General features: G+C 38.0%; 3 protein-coding genes and 1 long non-coding RNA gene across 7 annotated transcripts; 2 read left to right on the forward strand and 2 right to left on the reverse strand.

Annotated features, from left to right (window-relative positions):
- The first annotated feature begins 558 nt into the window (after positions 1 to 558).
- LOC103438048 (ATP synthase subunit beta, mitochondrial) lies at positions 559 to 3,559 on the forward strand. Of its 4 annotated transcripts, XM_070823860.1 has the most exons (9): positions 559 to 1,290; positions 1,467 to 1,542; positions 1,660 to 1,748; positions 2,089 to 2,206; positions 2,294 to 2,397; positions 2,483 to 2,641; positions 2,737 to 3,065; positions 3,199 to 3,344; positions 3,422 to 3,559. In XM_070823860.1, exons 1-7 carry the CDS (start codon positions 1,210 to 1,212, stop codon positions 2,992 to 2,994), a joined length of 885 nt encoding a protein of 294 aa, XP_070679961.1. In that variant the 5' UTR covers positions 559 to 1,209; the 3' UTR covers positions 2,995 to 3,065; positions 3,199 to 3,344; positions 3,422 to 3,559. The 4 variants fall into 4 exon arrangements, with proteins under 4 accessions (XP_070679961.1, XP_028959919.1, XP_028959918.1 ...); XM_029104086.2 differs by having other exon boundaries at positions 584 to 1,290; positions 3,199 to 3,559; XM_029104085.2 differs by having other exon boundaries at positions 613 to 1,201; positions 3,199 to 3,559.
- A 184-nt stretch (positions 3,560 to 3,743) lies between these two features.
- Positions 3,744 to 11,163, reverse strand: LOC103438235 (loganic acid O-methyltransferase-like). The gene is made up of 3 exons (XM_017333014.3): positions 11,039 to 11,163; positions 4,663 to 5,322; positions 3,744 to 4,270 (listed from the first exon to the last, which is right to left on the reverse strand). The coding sequence occupies exons 1-3, from the start codon at positions 11,111 to 11,113 to the stop codon at positions 3,938 to 3,940; spliced, it is 1,068 nt and encodes a 355-aa protein (XP_017188503.2). The 5' UTR covers positions 11,114 to 11,163; the 3' UTR covers positions 3,744 to 3,937.
- A 166-nt stretch (positions 11,164 to 11,329) lies between these two features.
- Positions 11,330 to 12,810, forward strand: LOC108173597 (uncharacterized). Its single transcript, XR_001790285.3, has 2 exons — positions 11,330 to 11,795; positions 12,521 to 12,810. It is a non-coding gene; the product is annotated as an uncharacterized lncRNA (long non-coding RNA).
- Positions 12,811 to 14,838: 2,028 nt separating this feature from the next.
- LOC103438053 (loganic acid O-methyltransferase-like) lies at positions 14,839 to 17,423 on the reverse strand. Its single transcript, XM_008376589.4, has 3 exons — positions 17,291 to 17,423; positions 15,425 to 16,072; positions 14,839 to 15,320 (listed from the first exon to the last, which is right to left on the reverse strand). The coding sequence occupies exons 1-3, from the start codon at positions 17,384 to 17,386 to the stop codon at positions 14,988 to 14,990; spliced, it is 1,077 nt and encodes a 358-aa protein (XP_008374811.1). The 5' UTR covers positions 17,387 to 17,423; the 3' UTR covers positions 14,839 to 14,987.
- Between the last annotated feature and the right edge of the window lie 1,125 nt (positions 17,424 to 18,548).

The raw sequence follows: 18,548 nt of genomic DNA on the forward strand, positions 1-18,548 counted from the left end.
ACTTTTCAACGGCTTGGATCTTCGAGTCTTTGGCTTCCGAACGCAGAGATTTCAAGAGGATCTCGATTGGATTTGTTGATCCTTTCATTCACTTTTTTTACAAGTGGATTAGATTTCTATATTTTAAAACAATTTTGGAAAAAAAACAATTATTTTCAAAATTTAAGATTGCAAGGATGACACGTCAATATTTTCACTTTTGTTCATTCACAATTAAGTAGTTAAACTGACACTTAATATTACGACTTAGTAATATTTTTCTTCATTTATTAGTGAGCGTTTTTAATTTTGATTTCACAAAAGATGAATTCAAATCAAATTATTATTATGGATAGTTCAATGTGACTTATCAATATATTTGATGCATAATTTTTTTTTGTAATTAAGTTGATACTAAAAAATAATTGTCTCCTTCGAATAATTTTTCTTGTGAATTAACAAAATAATGAATAATGAATTCAAATAAAATGTATATGGCATATTATCAAAAAGGAACTTTAACGAAAATTGAAGGGAAAGATGGAATATATGTGCGACCCGATCGGAGAAAACGGATTTAACCCGCGAAAGTAAAACGAACTCCAAATTTCCAGGTGAGAAGCAACGTTAAAATCCACATATTTCTCACTCTCACGCTCTCACACTGTCTCCGCCTCTCCATCTCCACCTCCTGCTCCGCCTCCTCCGCCCAACCACACCATCGCAGGTGGCGATCACCCAATGAGCGACGCTTCCGCTCCGGTCATCTCCTCCGCCAGCTGACCCTTCACAAAAACAAAAGAAAACAACCTTCATTTCCGATCAAAATTACCAAAACACCACAATGTCCTCCTCCCGCAAGCTCTTCTCCACTCTCCTACGCACCTCTCTCTGCCGAACCGCCTCCGCCACAAGACCCGCAACCCCTAGATCCCCCCTCACGCGGCCGTCGGGGTACCTCCTCTCGCGCGCCGCTCACTACTCGACGTCATCGGCCGCAGCAGCCACCGCGCCTCCCACGCCCGCTTCGCCGTCAGTGAGTGAAAAAATCACAGATGATTTCACCGGAAAGGGCGCCGTCGGCAAGGTCTGCCAGGTGATCGGAGCCGTCGTCGATGTTCGGTTCGACGACGGGTTGCCGCCGATCCTGACGGCTCTCGAGGTCCTGGATAACTCGATCCGATTGGTGCTCGAGGTGGCTCAGCACCTTGGTGAGAACTTGGTGAGAACATGGTGAGAACCATTGCCATGGATGGAACCGAAGGGCTCGTTAGAGGTCAGAGAGTCCTCAACACTGGCTCTCCCATCACTGCAAGATCCTACTCTCTGGCTTTCTATTTCTCAAAATTCAATTTTTTTTTCGTGTTTAAGAGTTTATTTATTTAATTTTGTATTAAAAAATGAATTTATTGATTAAATTTTGAAACTTTTGAATAATGGGGTATTGGAAATTTATGAATTGTGTATCTAAAATTTGTGTGGAATAGGTGCGTGTTGGCAGAGCCACCCTTGGCCGGATTATGAACGTTATCGGAGAGCCGATCGATGAGAGGGGTGATATAAGTAAGCAGCAGCTGAAGCTCTCAACTTTTTTTAATTTGTTTTGCATTTGTATAATTTGTCAATATTATTAAGTTATAAATGTTGTAAATGAATGTTGTTTTGCTTTCGATTCATCAGAGACCGATCATTTTCTTCCCATCCATAGAGAAGCTCCGGCTTTCGTTGAACAGGCTACTGAGCAGCAGATTCTTGTCACTGGAATTAAGGTATATTGGCGGTGTAATTCCCATCCATAGATAAATAGATGCTAAGAGAGAGAAAAAAGTCGAAAATTCAAGCTAAATGTTGGGGATGCATACATTCGGATTGCCAAACTCTGGAAAGGTTTTCGGTGTCTATTTTTGTTTGTCATGGCTATTTTTAGACTGCAACAGATTCGAAGAGAGACTTTCTTCTGTAAAGTAGTAGTATTGTTTAAATTTGAAAAGAAAACTTGTCCTATTGCTATCATATGGTTTGTATAATAGTATGCTCTTTGTTTTCTGCATATTAAGTGATCTCAGCATCAACCGAAACAAATAACATTTGTGTCTAACCTTTATCAAGGTTGTTGATCTTCTTGCGCCTTACCAAAGAGGAGGAAAGATTGGGCTCTTTGGTGGTGCTGGTGTCGGAAAGACCGTGCTTATCATGGAACTCATCAACAATGTTGCCAAGGCTCATGGTTGGTTCCATTTAGATGCTTTTTAACTATCTTCTCTGTTGAGTAATGATATCTCGGGTTATAAAATGTTTCATCCTCCTTCTGCAGGTGGTTTCTCAGTGTTTGCTGGCGTGGGAGAACGTACAAGAGAGGGTAATGATTTGTACAGAGAAATGATGGAAAGTGGTGTCATTAAGCTTGGAGATCAGCAGGTTAACTTACTGCAACATGACGTACTAACTTTCCTACTTTTCCTTCGCATTATGTTATTTTCAATTCCGCTCCCTTGTATTGCAGAGTGAGAGTAAATGTGCTCTTGTCTATGGACAAATGAATGAACCTCCTGGTGCCCGTGCTCGTGTTGGGCTCACAGGGCTTACTGTGGCTGAGCACTTCCGAGATGCTGAAGGACAAGATGTGCTTCTCTTCATTGATAACATATTCCGCTTTACTCAAGTAAGCTCTCTCTACACTCACACACACACATTTCAGTTGATATATTTTCAACTTCTTCTGACCAAATACCGCCCTTTTCTTTATCTTCTCTCCAGGCTAAGTCAGAAGTGTCTGCCTTGCTTGGTCGTATCCCCTCTGCTGTCGGTTACCAACCTACCTTAGCTACTGATCTTGGAGGCCTTCAAGAGCGTATTACTACAACCAAGAAGGGTTCCATTACTTCTGTTCAAGCTATTTATGTGCCTGCTGATGACTTGACAGATCCGGCTCCTGCAACCACTTTTGCCCATCTTGATGCCACCACTGTGCTGTCACGACAAGTATGCAGTCTTCTATTTTCCATTAAATTATGAAGCAGGAATGACTTTCTGCTTTTTCGTCTGCTCCTTATGTTGAGTTGAAGGAGAGCTTTACCAGCTTCCAGGTGAACATCTTCCATATTTCCTTTTTTGTCTTGGTCCTGAATTAGTCATCACCTTGATTTTTCTAGAACCGATTCCTTTATGTGCTAGCCCTACAACTCTCTGACGTTGTGTTGCGGGATTTCATTTCTACAGGGAGTTTTGGATGGGAAATATGATGACCTTCCTGAGCAATCATTTTACATGGTTGGCGGAATTGAAGAAGTCATTGCCAAGGTGGAGAAGATTGCTAAGGATTCAGCTGCATAATCACTCACATTACGTTGGCTCTTCTCTAAAAGGTTACATTACCAAAGAGCTACAAAATTTTCTTTTCGGAGATATATAGATTCGTCATTCCGGGAATTATTTTTGGTAGGTTAAGGGTTGTACAAGGAAGAGAATTCAGGAAGGGGCATATTCTATTAGGTCCCTTTTTTTTGTCCAATAAGGTATGCACTTGCGTGTATTTATTTATCTATCTATCTATCTATAACCATTTGAGTTCCACACCAAAGGTTTTCTTCGTCCGGTGTCGGTCCAAGCTTTCAGCTGCTTCTAGGGTTTCTTTCTCGAATGGATGAAGGTCGATCCTGCATCCTCGGCTCTCAACAAAGTGGTAAGTTAGCACCTTTACTCATTGAGTTGGTTTTTCTTCCGCTCTGAAAATCTGTTTGGCTGGTGAGAAAATGTGGGAAAAGTTGAGTCGGAAAAAAAAAAAATCATTTTATTTTTCTTTCGTGATTAAACACTCGTGTGGTGTTTAATCTTAAAATTGCATTGACGTACTAATACAAGTACATTCTTTATTCACGATCTTCCTAATTCAAGCTACAAATTAAAATTCTTTCAGAGGAGCTTCAAATCTTCAAACGACTAGTTGCATTGTTTGTTGTTACTCAGTCGCTGATCTGCGTTTGAGTACAACAAACAAGCTAACAAATTTCTTCGATTCGAGGACGGAGGAGGATTCTTCGAGTTTCTTGCGGAACAAGTCAAAAAGATGATCCAGATCAATCTCCTCCCCGAAATGCTTCCGAATCATTCCCTCCATCCCGGATCTCACTCCGGTGGCGAATGCCTTGGGCTGTGGTTTTTCCCCGCTCAAGATTTCCATTGTTTCTGGGCTGAAACATCCATTAGCTTTCACAATCGCTTCCACGTCTTCGAGCGAGGCGATGTATTGTGGTATGTTAAAGGAGTCCACTTTCTCTTCAGAAATGATACCCTACTCGAGAAACAAAAATACCAAGGTCAATTAGTCACCGGTTTAAAATAACAAGGCAAATCGCTTCTCTAGAAAGAGCTTGTGCTCATAAGCCAGAAGTACTTTTATCATAAGCACGTTAAAATGTTTATTACAAATCTAAGTGCTTCCTTAAAAAACATTTGGAAGTGTTTCCTGAAGAATCTGGTGGACGTTTCTCTAGGAAATGCTTCTCTGAGCCATAAACACTTTTTTTTTTTTTTGTCAAATGCAACTACGAGTGCTTTTGAATGTCAGAAAGCGCTTTTAATTCTGTTAGAAGCAATCCCAAACAGCGCTTAAGGCAACGTATTACATAGAAAGCTCTACATTAAGTTCTATGATGCAAATACACTGAGCTGATCATTTCGTACCTTCTTGGCCATGTCCATGAGGCAGGATCCAAAGAGTTCTTTCGCATTGTTGAGGAAAACTTCAGCATGAGGGATTCCATTGGGGCGGCCGGGGACGACAAACGCCATCAACCCGCCGCTTACAATCTCTTGTGCTCGAGCACTCAGAAAGCAGTCCATGTCCTTGGCATACTGAGCTTCATACGCCTTAACGACGTGGTTTGCCGATTTCGAGTAATGAATCCTCCCTTTGTTCCAAGCCGGCGAGTTCACGTCCACCACTTCTTCCGGGACTTTCGAAAGAAAATGGAGGGAATATGAAGAATAAGCAAAGTGAAGAAAGTCCTTGGGGAAAAGTCGAGAGTAAAAAGAACCCGGCACGCCCGCTGCGTAGTACCGCCTGTCCGAAGGCATAGATTTGAAGAGCTCATTGAAATCGTTGGACGCGTGATCGTTGAAAAAAACTTGGAACTCAGGGAGCTGATGAGAATTGTGTCCTTGGCCTTGACACTTTTGCTCCACAGCATCAAGTATGTTTTGCACTGCGTGGAATGTGTTAGGCCCGACAGAGCAGCCTAAATCCGTGACTCGAAAGGCGTTCGTCGAAGAGATGATTTTGTTTTCGAGCTTTTCGAAAATTGCTTCCTTGATCAGTTCCTTGCCAGCTTCTATGGCTTTTCTCTACAGAAAAGAAAAAGAAGAGAAGCTTGAGTTATTTTCTCCTCGTCAACGTGAAACAAGCTTCCATTATGTGAGTGAAAATTATACTGCCCTCTAGTGTATCTTGTACGTCGAAATTTTTTTATTGTTAAATCTAGTGCATCTTGTACGTTAAAATTCTATTATCCATCAATCAAGTGAGTCAGGAATAGAGCTAGAAATTTTCTTTAGCGCAGCAACCTTAACCTCTAGACTTGAGGAAAAAAAATCATGATTCTTCTATAATTTCATTGCTTTTATTTTCTTCTCAAATTTCATTAAGCCAACTTGTAGACATTTTTCCAAATAATAAGCTTATTATACATATTATGTGAAAATTTTAACTAAACTACTTAATGTGATAAATTCAAGTTATGCAAGCGTCTTTTTTTTTTTTCGTCTGCACAAAACTTTAGTGGTGGGCAACTGCCCCTAGTGTGCCTCTGCTGCCTCCGTCCCTGAAGTGAGTACTATCTTTCCCAATGACATTATTGACATAGAATGTGGCACAATTTGTTTCTATGAAAACGATATGCATTGAAGTTTTTCTATCTTTCAAAGATAAAGTAAAAAAGATAATACTTCGATCCCCACCAGTTGAATAGTCAGAATTTTATATCCCTATTTAATGGCATGCACTGGTAATAATATAACACATTACACGTATCATTCGATAAAGATATAGGGCATAACACTGTGACAATTAATGTTGAAAAGTAAATTGCTTACTAATTTCAAGTTAGTAAATGATTTACTTATCTATTTTATCTTTGTTCTATTGAGTAGCTGTTTTATGTTGTGATAACTTGTGCTCATATGCCAAGTTTATGATCTTAGATCAGGTATCTTTTCAATGGCTCATATGCTCTGTTCTGCCATGTGTCAAAATCACATTGGCTCATGTAATTGAACGGTTATGATGGCTGATGTAAAAGGAAGGAATGAATATGAATGAAACGTTGCTCTCTGTTGTGTTGCAGAGTTGCAGTTGTGAAAACTTTGTCTCTCATTCTCTCTGTCTTTTCAGCTTCCTCTAAAATCCAATTCACATATATATCAGATTTCTAAGAAAACTTAACATGGTATCAGAGCTCAGGTTCTATCTGGAATCGGGGCGTAAGATCTGTGAGTGCTGTGCTCGGAAATCCAACGTGAAATTTCCGACTCAGTTTGTCGATTCAAGTCTCAAATGGCTGGATCTGGTGGTAGTGATCTTCGGGCTCCAATATTCAATGGTGACAACTATGAATTTTGGAAGATCTGAATGAGAACTATTTTCAAATCACATGGAATCTGGGATTTAGTTGAAAAGGGGTTTGAAATTTCAGAATCGAAGGATAAGAAGATTGGAGATGAAGGCTCATCGGAGTCGGAGAGAGTTTCTCTGAGCGACAAGCTAATGAAGGATGCTAAGGCACTGGGTATAATCCAAGGAGCTGTCTCGGATGACATCTTTCCCAGAATCTCAAACGAAGAGACCTCAAAGGGTGCTTGGGACATACTACATCAGGAATTTCATGGTGATAAGCAAGTGAGATCCATCAAGTTGCAGGGTCTACGCCGTGATTTTGAGTACACAAGGATGAGGGATGATGAAACTCTGTCTGTGTATCTCACTCGTCTTCTCGAGTTGGTAAATCAGATGAAGGGTTATGGGGAAGATTTACCCAGAGAACGATTAGTTCAGAAATTACTCATAAGCTTAACTAAGGAATTTGATCCTGTTTGTTATGTAATTGAACAAACTAAGGATATTGAAACTATAGAGGTACAAGAGGTGATTGCAGCTTTGAGAGGGTTTGCACAACGCCTTGATAGGCATGCTGAAAGTACCATTGAAAGAGCTTTCAGTACTCTGAATCTGAATTCGAAAGGAACCCAACCAAATCTCTCGTTTGGTAATTCTAAACCAAAGAAGGATTGGAAATCAAAGGGAAAGAAATGGGATCCTAAACCTCAGAATCTTGCTAATCGAGGTGGCAAATATGATCAAGGAGGAAAATCTGATCAGTCTAAGGGAAAATGCAAGCATTGTGATAAACTGCACTATGGTGAGTGCTGGTTTAAAGGGAAGCCGAAATGTCATGGATGCAATCGTTTCGGTCATTTCATCAAGGATTGTGATCAACCAAACAAGTCTGGAAAACTTGTAAACTATGCGAATCAGGTAACAGAATCTGCAACCATGTTTTATGCCTGCCATTCTGCTACTATTGGAAGAAGTATGAATATATGGTATGTAGATAGTGCATGTAGCAATCATATGACCTCTCATGAATCCTTGCTCATTGATGTTGATAAGAATGTGAGGTGTAGAGTTAAAATGGGCACTGGAGATTTAGTGCAGTCAATAGGCAAAGGCACATTGGTGATTGAGATGAAAGGTGTGACTAGGTATATTAAAGAAGTTATGATTGTACCTGGTTTGGATGAAAACTTATTGAGTGTAGGGCAGATGGTAGAACATGGATATTGGCTTGTGTTTGGTGATTACATGGTTGATATTTATGGAGATAGGCAGATGGAAGATCTAATTGCAAGTGTTCCCATGAAAAGAAACAGATGCTTTCCATTAAGTTTGGAATATGTTAATCCTCATATGGCTAATAGAGCAACTGTTGAAGAATCAGCTCAGTTGTGGCATAGAAGATATGGACATCTAAACTACTCTAGTTTGATGCTTCTACAAGAGAAGGAAATGGTGCAGGGCCTACCTAGACTACAAGTCTCTGAGCATGTTTGCTCTGGATGTGCTACAGGGAAGGGTCACAGGGAATCATTTGACAAGGGAAAAGTTTGGAGGACATCACAACCTCTAGAACTTATTCATTCTGATATATGCGGCCCAATGCAGATAACTACTCTAGGAGGCAACAAATTCTTTCTCACATTTATTGATGACCACACTAGGATGTGTTGGATATTTTTCTTGCAACACAAGTCTCAAGTCTTCAACATTTTCAAAAGGTTTAAATCCATGGTTCAGCTGCAGAGTGGTTATCAAATCAAGAAACTCAGAAGTGATAGGGGTGGAGAATATACCTCTCTAGAGTTTTCAAAGTTCTGTGAAGATATGGGATTAGAAAGGCAATTGACTGTTGCCTACTCTCCGCAACAAAATGGTGTTGCAGAGAGAAAGAATAGGACAATAATTGAAATGGCAAGAACTATGATGATTGAAACGAAGATTCCCTTTAAGTTTTGGGCTGAAGCTGTCAACACAGCTGTGTATCTGCAAAACTGATGTCCAACAAGTGCTCTGAACAACATAACTCCATTTGAGGCATTTAGTGGGAGGAAGCCGGGTGTCAAACATTTGAAGATATTTGGTTCCATGTGTTATATACACATTCCTTCACAGAAAAGACACAAACTGGAGCAAACTGGTGAGAAGGGAGTATTTGTTGGATATGGAAACTGTGAAAAAGGATATAGAATCTTCAACTTGAGAACTCAAAAGATTGAACTATCAAGAAGTGTAATCTTCGATGAGAAAGTAATATGGGACTGGGAAACAAATGAATCAGTTCAAGTTCCTAGTCCTTGGAATGATGAAATAAGTCCAAGGATATCTGAGTGTGATCCAGACTCAAGTGATTCACCTCAGTCAATGCAGTCTCCTCTGAGATCACAATCAACTGGAGACCTGCAAGCATCTCAAGAACCTGGTTCACTTGATTCTCCAGTTCCAATCTCTGAAAGTTATGATCATACTCCACAGAAATGGAAGAGTTTGAGTGAAGTATATGCTCAATGCAACATGAGCATCATTGAACCTGAAGATTTCAGTGAGGCAGTCAAAGATGATGCTTGGAAAAAGGCTATGACAGAAGAAATATTGATGATTGAAAAGAATTCCACATGGGAATTAGTTGACAGACCTAGTAGTAAACCTGTTGTGGGTGTGAAGTGGATATACAAAACAAAGTTGAATCTTGATGGCTCCATTCAAAAACACAAGGCAAGACTTGTAGCCAAAGGTTACACACAGAAACCAGGGATTGATTTTAATGAAACCTTTGCTCCAGTGGCAAGGTTAGATACTATTAGAACACTCATTGCACTAGCTGCACAGAAAGGTTGGAAACTGTGGCAATTAGATGTTAAATCAGCCTTCCTGAATGGTGTTCTTGAGGATGAGGTATATGTTGATCAACCTGATGGTTTTGTGATTAAAGGGGCAGAAGACAAGGTTTATAGACTGAGAAAGGCTCTCTATGGTCTAAAACAGGCACCAAGGGCCTGGTACAGTGAAATTGATACATATTTAATTCACTGTGGATTTCACAAAAGCTCAAGTGAAGCAACTTTATATGTGAGAAGCAAGGAAGGTGTTGGCATCTTGATCGTGTCAATCTATGTTGATGACATTGTGTACACAGGGAGCAATGCAGAAATGATGGAAGAATTCAAAGCTAAAATGATGTGCAAATATGAGATGTCAGATTTGGGTTTACTTCATCACTTCCTTGGAATGGGGGTAACTCAAACTGAAGGGAGTATATTTATACATTAGAAAAAATATGCTCTAACACTTTTGGATAAATTTGGGCTCAAAGATTGCAAACCAGTGAGCACTCCATTGGTTGCAACTGATAAATTGAGAAGAGAAGATGGAAGTGAACCTGCAGATGAGTGTGAATATAGGAAAATAGTTGGAAGTCTTCTGTATTTAACAGCAACTAGACCAGATATTATGTTCTCTGCTAGTGTACTTGCACGATTTATGCACAAGCCTACCAAGAAACATTATGGAGCTGCTAAACGAGTCCTAAGGTACATTCAAGGAACAATTGACTTTGGAATTGAATATTTGAATGGAAAATCTGTCTTGCTGATTGGATATTGCGATAGTGACTGGAGTGGATCTGAGGAGGATATGAAAAGCACCTCGGGTATGCTTTTTCATTTGGAAGTGGGGCATTCTCATGGGCTTCAGTCAAGCAGCACAGTGTAGCTCTTTCAACTGCAGAAGCAGAGTATGTTAGTGCAGTTGAAGCAACATCTCAGGCCATTTGGCTTAGGTTTGTGCTTAAGGACTTTGGAGAAGAGCAAGCTGCAGCAACATCACTATTCTGTGATAACACTTCAGCTATAGCTATGTCCAAGAATCCTGTGTTTCATCAAAGAACCAAGCACATTGGCAGGAAGTTTCACTTTATTCGAGATGCAATTCAAGAAGGTACCATTGATCTGATTTACTGCAAGAGTGAAGAGCAAATTGCAGACATCTTTACCAAGGCTCTTCCCAAAGACAGATTCAACAAATTGAGAAGTTTACTGGGTGTGAAATCAGTTAACAATTTAGAAGGGAGTGTTGAAAAGTAAATTGCTTACTAATTTCAAGTTAGTAAATGATTTACTTATCTATTTTATCTTTGTTCTATTGAGTAGCTGTTTTATGTTGTGATAACTTGTGCTCATATGCCAAGTTTATGATCTTAGATCAGGTATCTTTTCAATGGCTCATATGCTCTGTTCTGCCATGTGTCAAAATCACATTGGCTCATGTAATTGAACGGTTATGATGGCTGATGTAAAAGGAAGGAATGAATATGAATGAAACGTTGCTCTCTGTTGTGTTGCAGAGTTGCAGTTGTGAAAACTTTGTCTCTCATTCTCTCTGTCTTTTCAGCTTCCTCTAAAATCCAATTCACATATATATCAGATTTCTAAGAAAACTTAACAATTAACACACCTGAAATGCTGAGTTTTTGCTGTAGCTGTAGAGGCTATCTCCACCGTTCATCGGATACGCCACCAATTCTGCCATTTCTCTCTCTCTCTCTGTCTTATCTTGTGGATCAATCGTTGATCCTCTCCTGATCAAGTCCCCTATTTATACCACTCGGAAAATTTTGACCAGTAAAAAGAAAGAACAAAAGTGTAATTTTTTAATGAAAATTAATTAAGACATTGATAGACTAAAATGAGCACATGCATGCATCACCTTTAGTCGTCAAAATTTACCCGAAATTAAAACAACCAATCACTAAACTACAATAATTTACAAAATCATATATTACATCTGAACATTTGAAAATGGTCATAAATTTAAGCATGCATATAGCCATTACGTGGTCAAATTTGGTCAAAGGGAATAAAATGTTGGCACGACAAGTCTAGAAAACTTTTATATGTCGTCATCGCGTGCGTCATGGATGTTGTTGCTCAAACTTGTCAAATCTAAGCCAAATTGTATGGACTGTTATTCGTCCGTCGGAGCGTTATTCGTCCGTCGGAGCGTTAAGATGCTGCCTACAACAAACTGTGCTGCCACCTGAGTTACTTAAGAATCGGCGGCGCGGAGCGTTATTCGTCCGTCGTTTGTCGTTCGAAGGGGATACTCAGGTAGGCTGATCCAAAGGTGACGCTCAGGGAGGTTGATCTGAATGGGCGCTATGGAAGAGGATTGTGCGTTCTTAGCTCAAGCAAAACTCGTGTCACACGTAACGGTAAAGAATTTCTGTTATTGTAGACTTAATTTGTGCAAAACACGAATCCCAACTTAAATCAACATATAACAACAAGGACTTATGTCCAATTACTAATAATTTGGCAAGAATTCAAATGTCACGTATTAATTCTTACTCTATTTCTAATTTAAGTATGAAATTTGCTAAATTAATCAAACTATATCAAAATAATTTGTATCACTTGACTTATCTTCTCCAATACTTTATACCTATATATATATATATATATATATATATATATCCTATATAGATGTTTTCTTTAATAAAAAAATTTAGATGTTTGAGGAAACAATGGTTGCAACTCTCTCAGCAAGTATTGTTGACACCTAAGTATGTGAGAACGCATAACTTGTATGTGCAAATAAACGTTTTTTTTTCGGGAGAAGTCCCTGATTTTGTTTACCTGATACTTGACCGTCAACAATTTCTTTTTCTTTTTTTTTCACTCGAACGGTTCAAGGCTACGGAGAAATGCTCATTTACCTGACTTGATTTCATTTGAGTTTATTTGAGTTTTTCAGAGTTTAGATATAGGCAAGAGATGCTTTTGTCGTATTAAATAAGAACTAGACTTTGTATGTGCTCTTTTTCAGTACTCGGGTCGGGGTATTTCGATTTCCTTACGAAAGGGTTATAACCAGTTAGTTGCTCTCGATCTATTTAAATTTTGTATTAATGAGTTGCAATTTTTGTTGGTTCTAAAGGGACGAAGATAATCTGCAATACGACTAGAGATATATCTCGGTGAGACAACAAATTTTTTCGAACGAAAGGATTCACCATTATTACTTGCCGGTCTCGTGTAGCATGTTGCAGTTTAGTGCTACTTTCACAACCCAACACATAGTTGAACGGAATGTGATAGTTTCATAAAAAGTCGATGACTAGTTCACGAATTTTTCGTTCAATACTTATGCAACTATCTCATTCTTTTTTTGTATAAATTGAATTTATCTTCTCCAATGCTTTATTTGTTGCAAATCAATTCTCTCTATATGAACCCAAACAGATACCTAAATTATATCTCTCTGTATATGTTTGTCAATCAAAGATATTTGAGGAAACTAACCGTTGTAACTCTGTGCAAGTATTTTTGAGATCTACTAGACAATCTAAATGTTAAAAGTTACCATAAACTTTTCTTGGGGTGCAAAAGTGAAATTGTTAGGATGCCACGTGTCAGCATCATATTAATAGTATATGTTGTATAAATAGGCAGATTAGGGAGGAAAAGCGTTGTTGATTTTATAATAGTTGTAATAGAGATCTTCTCTGTAACACAAGTTGTTGTGCAATTGAGAAAGAAGCGGGGTTGGGTTATAGCATTGGTATCAGCCAATTGTTTGATTTCTCTCAATCATTTCCTCGTTGTATGACGCGTCTCGCTTCGTGTAAGGCTATGGAATCTCGCGTCCCAAAGCTGGGAGTCATGTTCGCTGAACGAAGTCAAGAGCAGTCAAAACCTAATCTTGAGCAACTGCAGTTGCTTATGGCGAGAGGTGGTGGTGGATTGGTCATGCAATTTTCGAAGCCAACCCATGCAGATTCTCATTTCCAGGAGGGGATGTCATGGTAGGAACGTTTTGTCGGAAAAAAAAAAAGGAAAACTAATGAAAAGGGTTTGAAAACTTTGAGTTTTAATGATAAGGACAAAATAAAGGGTAAAGTGAATAGTATCATGATTGACTTTTTAGTGTAAAAATGTGGTTTTTCGTTAAAGTGAACAGTACCGAAAGCTTTTCGTTAAAGTTCCAAAAAAAAAAAAAGTAAGAGCCCACTTACCTGTTATAAGAGTAGAGGTGACAAAGTGTAATTCTAAATTTTTTAAATTTTATTGAGAAAAATATAATTTTGTATATGAGTGCACTCTAACATCTTCGATGCATTAGTGGAACTCGAACTTTATAACGACAATTAGATTAGAGTCGTTTTTTTTTTTTTTTTTTGGCAAAATATTATAACAAATTAACAATATAACCTTCTTTTTTTCTTTTGACACAATCATTTGGAACTCTACCATTTTATCTTACTTTTCTTTCTAGAGTGAACATTTCTCTTTTCACTATTTATTTGTTTAATAAACGATATTATCTACACTAAAGAGGAGGGAATGTGCACTCTACCATTTTATCTTACTTTTCTTTCTAGAGTGAACATTTCTCTTTTCACTATTTATTTGTTTAATAAACGATATTATCTACACTAAGGAGGAGGGAATGGGCTTAGCTTCATTATAGGCTAGCAATAATGTGATTCAAATTTGCCTTTAACAAGAATCGAACCTAAGACCTCTCACTTACAAGTGAAGAGAAATACCATTAGACCGTAGTACTAAGTAACTTCTCCTTTCACTTTTTGTTTCTTAGTAATAATCCATGTTGATTGAGAGGTTACGCATATGTGGTACACTAAAATGCAACACATCAAACTAATATATATGATAATGGTCAACGGAAAAATAAATAGCAAGTGAAGATTCAATACAAATTTTTGTTCTACAAATTTAAATAAGCAAAATGTGAGGTAGTCATAATAAAACGCCAAGCATAACAAATTAACAACATAACCATTTTTTTTTACAGAATCATTTGGAACTCTACCATTTTATCTTGGTTTTCTTTCTAGAGTAGAATATTTCTTTTTTCACTATTTATATTTTTTAATAAACGATATTATCTCTTGCTTTTCTTTCTAGAGTAAAACATTTCTCTTTTCACTATTTATTTTTATTTTTTTAATAAACGATATTATCTACTCTAAGGGGAATGGAGTGTGCTTAGCTTCACAATGGACTAGCAATAATGTGGTTCAAATTTGCATTTGGCAATAATTGAATCTAAGACCTCTCACTTATAAGTGAAGAGGAATATCACTAGACCGTTAGTACTAAGTGACTTCCCTTTTCACTTTTTGATTCTTAGTTTTGATCCATGTTGTTTGAGAGGTTAAGCATATGTGGTACACTAAAATGCAACACATCAAACTATTATATATATGATAATGGTCGACGGAAAAATAAATAGCAGGTGAAGATTCGATACAAACTTTTGTTCTACAAATTTAAATAAGCAAAATGTCCGGTAGTCATAATAAAACGCCAAGCATAATAATGAGCAAAGAAAATACAGCTATAGGTTCATAAATTATAACATTCACAACAGCACATTCAAATCAAATTTCCTTGCGTTTTAGCGCAACAAAAAACTGGATTGTTCTCCCTGACTCAATCATAAACCGTTGCTCTTCAAACTTCTTACTGTACAAGTCGAAAAGCTCGTCTAGGATTTCTTCTCCGAAATGCTGCTTGATGAGTCCCTCCAAGATTGCCCTCAGATGAGATGCAAAGTTTGCCAAGACACTGTCATCTACGTTCATGTGAGGCAAATGTTCCATTCTCTCTATGCTAAAACATCCGTTTTGCTCTACAACGGCTTCCAGTTCTTGAGCAGACGTGAAATACATAGGTACATTGAAAGAATCTACTCTCTCTTCCAGAATAACACCCTGCATTGAGGAAGAACATCAACATATAGCGCAACTCAACAAAGAAAAATCATGAACTCAAATACGTGACATAAAATTCTCAAATTTCTTTCACCTAGTATTACCTTTCTAACCATTTCCATTAGGCAAGCTCCTAAAAGTTGGAAGGTCGCACTTGCCAAATGAGGGGTACCATTGGGGCGGCCTGGAACGATGAGTACCATCAGTCCTCCGCGCACAATCTCTTGTGCCCTGGCATTCAGAAAGCACTCCATGTCCTCAGCATGTTGAGCTTCGTAAGCCCTTACTACTTCATCGGTTGAATTTGAGTATTCGATTCTCCCTTTGTTCCAAGCAGGACTGTATCTGTCCGCTACATCTTTTGGCACTCTAGAAAGCCAATGAACTGTGAAAGAAGAGTAGAAAAAATGAATTGAAGCGTTAGGAAATATGCGACCATGGAAAGAACCAGGCACGCCGGCTGCATAGTATCGCCTGTTGCGAGGGAGGGATTTGAAGAGCGTGTTAAAATCGTTCGCAGTGTGATCATTGAAGAAAACTTGAAATTCGGGGAATTGGGAATTCATCATATTAGATTGATACTTGAGCTGCACGGCCTCGAGTATGGTTTCAACCACAGAAAATGTGTTAGGCCCAACGGAGCAACCCAAATCCGCAATCCGAAAGGTGTTGGAAGATCGAAAAATTTCTATGTCAAGCTTTTCTGCAATTTCCTTGACTGTAAGTTGTTTGGCAAAATCCACATATTTTCCCTACAAATAGAGACTGAGCATGTTAATTTTATTTTAAGGGATTCATAATTTCCCTAATCCATCTGATTAGCAGTCACTAATTACAAATAGATTTGTAGATGTAGGAGTAAATTAGTTTCGGTTTGGACTGCAATTCACACAACCAACAAAATGTACAGATAGTTTTCGTCACATATTATTTGTGTTTAATTTTAGGAGGGTGTATTCAATTGAGAATTTGAGAGATTTTAATGGATTTATAAATCCATGGATTTTTATGGAGTTTAATTGATTTGTAGAGATTCCATGTAAAATTTTGATTCAATTCCCTCGAAATCTCTTGGGGGGAGGTGAGATTTGTGGATGCTCAAAATACACTACGAAATCTCTCCAATTCCCTCTAATTCCTCAACTTTCTCAAATTCTTTAAAATCAAATTCTAATTGAATACACCTGGAATGTTATAAACTTCTTTAAAATTCTAATTGAATACACCCGGATTTCTAAGGATTTTCATAAACTATCTTAAAATCTTGATTGAATACACATTGAATTTCAGAGAATCACTTAAATTCCTGATTGAATACCCTTAGATTCATTAAAAGAATTAAAATCCCTCAAAATCCTAATTGAATACACCCCCCTTAAATAAGAAAAGTCAAATAATTTCTGACTGTACGATGTACTGATGTGAGGATCCCTAGGATCCTCACAATTTGGATCCGGATGGGATCCAAATCCTTTTCAAACCTCCTACATTTTCTTTAATATAGAAACAACTTTATGTCAAAAATCCCACATCAGTTAGAGAAAGAAACAAATAAGAGTTTAGATATCTCAATCTCATTTCAACTAATATCGAGACTTTTGGTGATAAAATTGCACACTTGACTAATTATGCAGATGGTAATTATCAAATTAAGGACAATATCTATCTTGTTGAAAGTGGGCCGTATTGCTTGTCTCTCTAATAATTCTACACTTTATAAGATAAACTTCAACATCACATTCATACACACTATAAAATAAACGCCGTCTTAATATCGTAGAACTCTTTTTTATATAAATATAAATATTTCATGAATGGAATTCCAAGATTAAGACTTTCTACGAAAAGATTAAATCTTTGGCTAGTCACATTAAATTTCTACAAATTTTTTTTACTATGGACTGACCAACCCCATCTCTCCATCTATTTCACTTACAATAAAAGTAAAAATAAAAATAGTAAAAAAGAACCTGGACAGTGGAGTTGTTGGCGTAGCTGTTGGGTCCATCTCCGCCGTTCATTGGAAATGCTTCGCAAAATTCACTGCTGTCTTGTGCTGCTGCCATCTCTCTCTCTCTCTCTCTCTCTCTGTCTGTCTCTGCTCCAAACTTGTAAAGTGAAAAGATGGTCGTTTTCTTGTTCTTTTGACAGTGACAGATCCAATTCGCAAGATCTAAGGCTTTCCTCCTATCCTCCTACTCTCTCCTCTTCTCTTCATCTGAGCCGTTCGGATTTATTTGATGTAATCCAACGGGTCTCTAAATAGCCACTTCACCTTCTGGACCAAATACTCTAATTCCTCTAATACCCTTATATTTTTATCTTGTTTTTAAACAATCAACTTCTAATATGTTTGTCCTTTGGCAAGTTTTTCTAATGGTAGAAAGTTTAGATAGCAACATGAAATTTTTTGAGTGTCAAGTAATAATTCTCTTTTCTTTTACATTAATTGTTTCTCATCTTCTTTTTTTTTTTGTTTTTTTTATGTCCTGTTTTTTGTCAAACTTAGTTATAGTTATTTCCATTAAATAAAAAACTAGTACAAAGAAAAGATGGTCGAAAAGACAACCCACAATCTATTACAAGCCCAACATGAAAAATATTGCAAAAGAAAGGCCTAAAAGGAGCCAACTGAAAAATAACAATAAAATCCTAAAATCAGAGAGGAAACCAGCATCCACCACCAAGTCAAATGTGCCTCCAACGCAAGGCCACCACCAACGAAAAATGGAAGTGAGCGAGTGCACAGTGAACGCTCCCATAATCCTACCGAAGAGTGCAAATAGCATTTTAACATCCACCCAACACCCAAGCGCATGGCCAAGGAAAAGCACCCGGATTGAATAGCAAAGGGTGGTGGTTGAGGACGCATGATGGAAATTAGCATCAAAGCAAGAGAAAGGCGTGAAAGCCCATATCTAAGACAAGCTTAGATGAATTGGGACAAAGCTCAAGGAAATCTGAAGCACATATCAAAAGTAAGGAAAGGCATAAACTAAAAGGGAAACAGAGAAGGAAGAGAAGTTGGAGTTGGAAAGGAAGGCTGGAAGGGCCATCGACCACACCCAAAAGTAGGAGTTGGCGGCAAAGAGAGTTAGGGTTTTTATGATTTTAGTGAGAGGGAAAAGGGCGAGAGTCATCAACAACCATGTCACATGGTTTACAAAATTTAGTCTAAGTAATTGGTCTCCCTAGTATTACCCGAACTTTGGGATAGAAAAAAAGGGC

The sequence above is a fragment of the Malus domestica genome, chromosome 06 (assembly GCF_042453785.1).
Source record: "Malus domestica chromosome 06, GDT2T_hap1".
NCBI classification, from domain to species: domain Eukaryota; kingdom Viridiplantae; phylum Streptophyta; class Magnoliopsida; order Rosales; family Rosaceae; genus Malus; species Malus domestica.

What these genes read in the sequence shown, in the direction of transcription:
- LOC103438048 (XM_029104085.2), top strand. Translation starts at nt 824, where the DNA reads ATGTCCTCCTCCCGCAAGCTCTTCTCCACTCTCCTACGCACCTCTCTC. An exon ending in TTCTTGTCACTGGAATTAAG is followed by an intron (nt 1,749 to 2,088) that starts GTATATTGGCGG and finishes ACCTTTATCAAG; the next exon opens with GTTGTTGATCTTCTTGCGCC. An exon ending in CAATGTTGCCAAGGCTCATG is followed by an intron (nt 2,207 to 2,293) that starts GTTGGTTCCATT and finishes CTCCTTCTGCAG; the next exon opens with GTGGTTTCTCAGTGTTTGCT.
- LOC103438235 (XM_017333014.3), bottom strand. Translation starts at nt 11,113, where the DNA reads ATGGCAGAATTGGTGGCGTATCCGATGAACGGTGGAGATAGCCTCTAC. An exon ending in GCAAAAACTCAGCATTTCAG is followed by an intron (nt 5,323 to 11,038) that starts GTGTGTTAATTG and finishes TCTTTTCTGTAG; the next exon opens with AGAAAAGCCATAGAAGCTGG. An exon ending in TCATGGACATGGCCAAGAAG is followed by an intron (nt 4,271 to 4,662) that starts GTACGAAATGAT and finishes TTTCTCGAGTAG; the next exon opens with GGTATCATTTCTGAAGAGAA.
- LOC103438053 (XM_008376589.4), bottom strand. Translation starts at nt 17,386, where the DNA reads ATGGCAGCAGCACAAGACAGCAGTGAATTTTGCGAAGCATTTCCAATG. An exon ending in CCAACAACTCCACTGTCCAG is followed by an intron (nt 16,073 to 17,290) that starts GTTCTTTTTTAC and finishes CTCTATTTGTAG; the next exon opens with GGAAAATATGTGGATTTTGC. An exon ending in TAATGGAAATGGTTAGAAAG is followed by an intron (nt 15,321 to 15,424) that starts GTAATACTAGGT and finishes TCCTCAATGCAG; the next exon opens with GGTGTTATTCTGGAAGAGAG.